Source organism: Platichthys flesus, chromosome 16 (assembly GCF_949316205.1).
Source record: "Platichthys flesus chromosome 16, fPlaFle2.1, whole genome shotgun sequence".
NCBI lineage: Eukaryota > Metazoa > Chordata > Actinopteri > Pleuronectiformes > Pleuronectidae > Platichthys > Platichthys flesus.
The window spans coordinates 3779015-3781518 of NC_084960.1; the positions used below are offsets into that span (position 1 = coordinate 3779015).

The window sequence follows — 2504 nt, forward strand, 5'->3', positions numbered from 1 at the left end:
TGGACAAACTCACATCATGTACAGAGGTAAGAATGTGTCCTAATCACAATGTAATGTAATGTCATATTTTATTAGCAACTCATGTAAACACTGCATTTGATATCACTTCTTGTTCAGAAGAAGGTCAACAGTCATGTGTAACGCATCATCCTCTGTACAGGATCAGCACTATAACCCCACGCCACATTGATCCAGACTGAAAGGTCACTTGGCAGTAGAACACATTTGGATTCCCTTCTTTTTAACTGTGGGTCACGCAGACCTGGGTCACTGCAACATGCCGGCCCTCTAACTTCTGTTTGCACTGATTGATAACAAACAAACACACAAATCGTCCTGGAGCCGGACGACAAAGAAGAGAGGGGAGCTCTGAGTGTGTCCCGTGAACGGAGGAAGAGGAGCTGAGCAGAGAGGGGGAAGAACGCCAGGTCTCGAAGGGAAAGAGATGTAAGTAACTCCTCCGACCTGCGGCTGCACACAGGGAATAAAGGAGCAGAGAGCTGTTCAATAATGTATTGATCTTTCTCAGCGAGCTTCTTTTTTCTTTCTCAATTTGATGTAAATGATTATCTGACAGTGTGTTGCTGCAGTAATGCACCGCTGAGAATTCATGTGTGGAGGCCTGTCTCCGTCTGTCCACCTGTCGGACACCTTAAAGGGATAGTTCACCCAAAACTGGAGATTCACTCATTATCTTCTCACTACTGGGCCGCGTTTGCGATCTCTCTTTAAATAAATGTGTGTGTTTGACATAGACTCATACACATTCTTGATATAGCGATAGAACTTGTGTAGTTTGGCTGCAGCGTTGGTGATTTACAATGATTGCACTCGTGCTCCTGAATATCCCATCAAGTCCCAGTCGGGTTGAAACAGAGCAAACCAGAGCAGGTGTTAAACTACATCCTGATGATGTGGCTCCACTCATACAATGTTTACGCACCGACAGCAGCTGGTGATGCTGAGAGGAACTAAATGGCTTTTTCCAAATGGGTCATAAATCACACTCAGTATTTGTTTTTATTAAGACTTCCTTTTCTGATGTTGCTACTGAACTCTCACTGAAGCTTTTTTAAACCATGCTAGCACAGCTCTGTACTTGGTCATGTTGGTTGTGCACCACTTCGGTTTCATTTCTATCCACCAGCAGATTGTTTGGATTTAAAATGGCCGTCCCTGTTGTGGCTTCTCTTTTCCCCGCAGCACGATGGGACGGAACCTGGCCCGACCCACTCGCTCCATCTATCTCGCTCTGGCGTGTTTGTCCCTCACTCTCCATCTCCTTCTGGCATTCTTCTGTCTCTCCGTCCTCCAGACAGCCTGCGTCCTTCCCAGCTCTTCTTCATCCTCCTCTTCGTTCAATCCAAGAACTGACACCCGGGAGCATCAGTCTGTCTCCTCACCCTCCTCCTCCTCCTCATCCTCCTCCTCCTCCTCCTCCTCACATAAACTGCCAACGAGCTCCCGGAATGACGAGGGGCACAAACTGAACAACACTTCAGACCAGAAAGGGACAGACTCAGTCGCTGAGCGGGATAAGGACCTGATTGGAGCAGGGAAAGTGATTCCAAAGGTGAAGGGTCATTCTGCACTGGAGGCCCTTTTCAATCACCCGCTGTACAACCTGCCACGACCAGAGCCGCACCAAGATGATTGGCTACTAAGGGTGAAGACAACAGAAGATGCAGGGGGAGTAGGAAGTGAGGAAGAAGAGCAGGAAGATGAGCTCCACAGTGACAGTCAGTGGTGAGTGAAAATGATTCATCAAATAATGGACACATCCACTGTCCTGCATTGTCGTTGAATATCTGTAGCCATATATGAGATCTTGACCTTGATAATTTCTTAAGAACATAAAACTCTAAGATATTCAAAAGTTAGATTTTGAATGTGTTCCTTTTGTTTGCAGGCAAAGGTAAAAACAATATTGGGCTGAATGGCAAGTGATGCCTCTCTACTCTCCAATCCTCTGCAGGCAGAAGGATTCAAAAACATGAAGTGCAAGATTGAGCTTCAGTGAAATATTCACACAGCTATGGATTCTGATCATTTAAATAACAGAGAAGTAAATGTAATTTTAATAAATGCTTTACACCCGACCCTGCAGTTTACAACCTCCCCCTCCTCTCCTGAAGGCAGAGTGCCAGTCAGGAGGAAGGCTTCGACAGAGTCACTTGGACGAGCGAAGCAGAGACTCACCCTCCCTGGCTTCGGTTCCACCTGGGCATCTCTCGCTGGGAGCTGTACAACAGGAAGGATCCCAACCTGGCCCAAGTGACTCACTATTTGGCAACGCAACGTATCCTCGGCGCTGGTGAGCAAACGAGGGGAGGGCAGGGGGAAACGGGTGAGAGGACAGAGAGAAGACAGAACATGGCCTGGGAGAGTAACAGGAAGGATAATTAACTCTTTTTATCTTTTGGTTCCTTCAATATGACTTGAATCTCCAGCCAAGTAGAATTACATCTCACCGGCACAGTGGTTGGTAATGAAACAATATACTG

The 2504-nt window shown here is 46.7% G+C and overlaps 1 protein-coding gene across 1 annotated transcript in view; it reads left to right on the forward strand.

Annotated features, from left to right (window-relative positions):
- The first annotated feature begins 325 nt into the window (after positions 1-325).
- Positions 326-2504, forward strand: part of LOC133970717 (extracellular serine/threonine protein kinase FAM20C-like) — a 6716-nt gene continuing 4537 nt past the window's right edge. The window contains exons 1-3 of the mRNA XM_062407746.1: positions 326-447; positions 1204-1746; positions 2136-2314. Coding sequence (XP_062263730.1) covers positions 1208-1746; positions 2136-2314 — 718 coding nt within the window. The 5' untranslated portion in view covers positions 326-447; positions 1204-1207. The remainder of the gene's footprint in view (positions 448-1203; positions 1747-2135; positions 2315-2504) is intronic.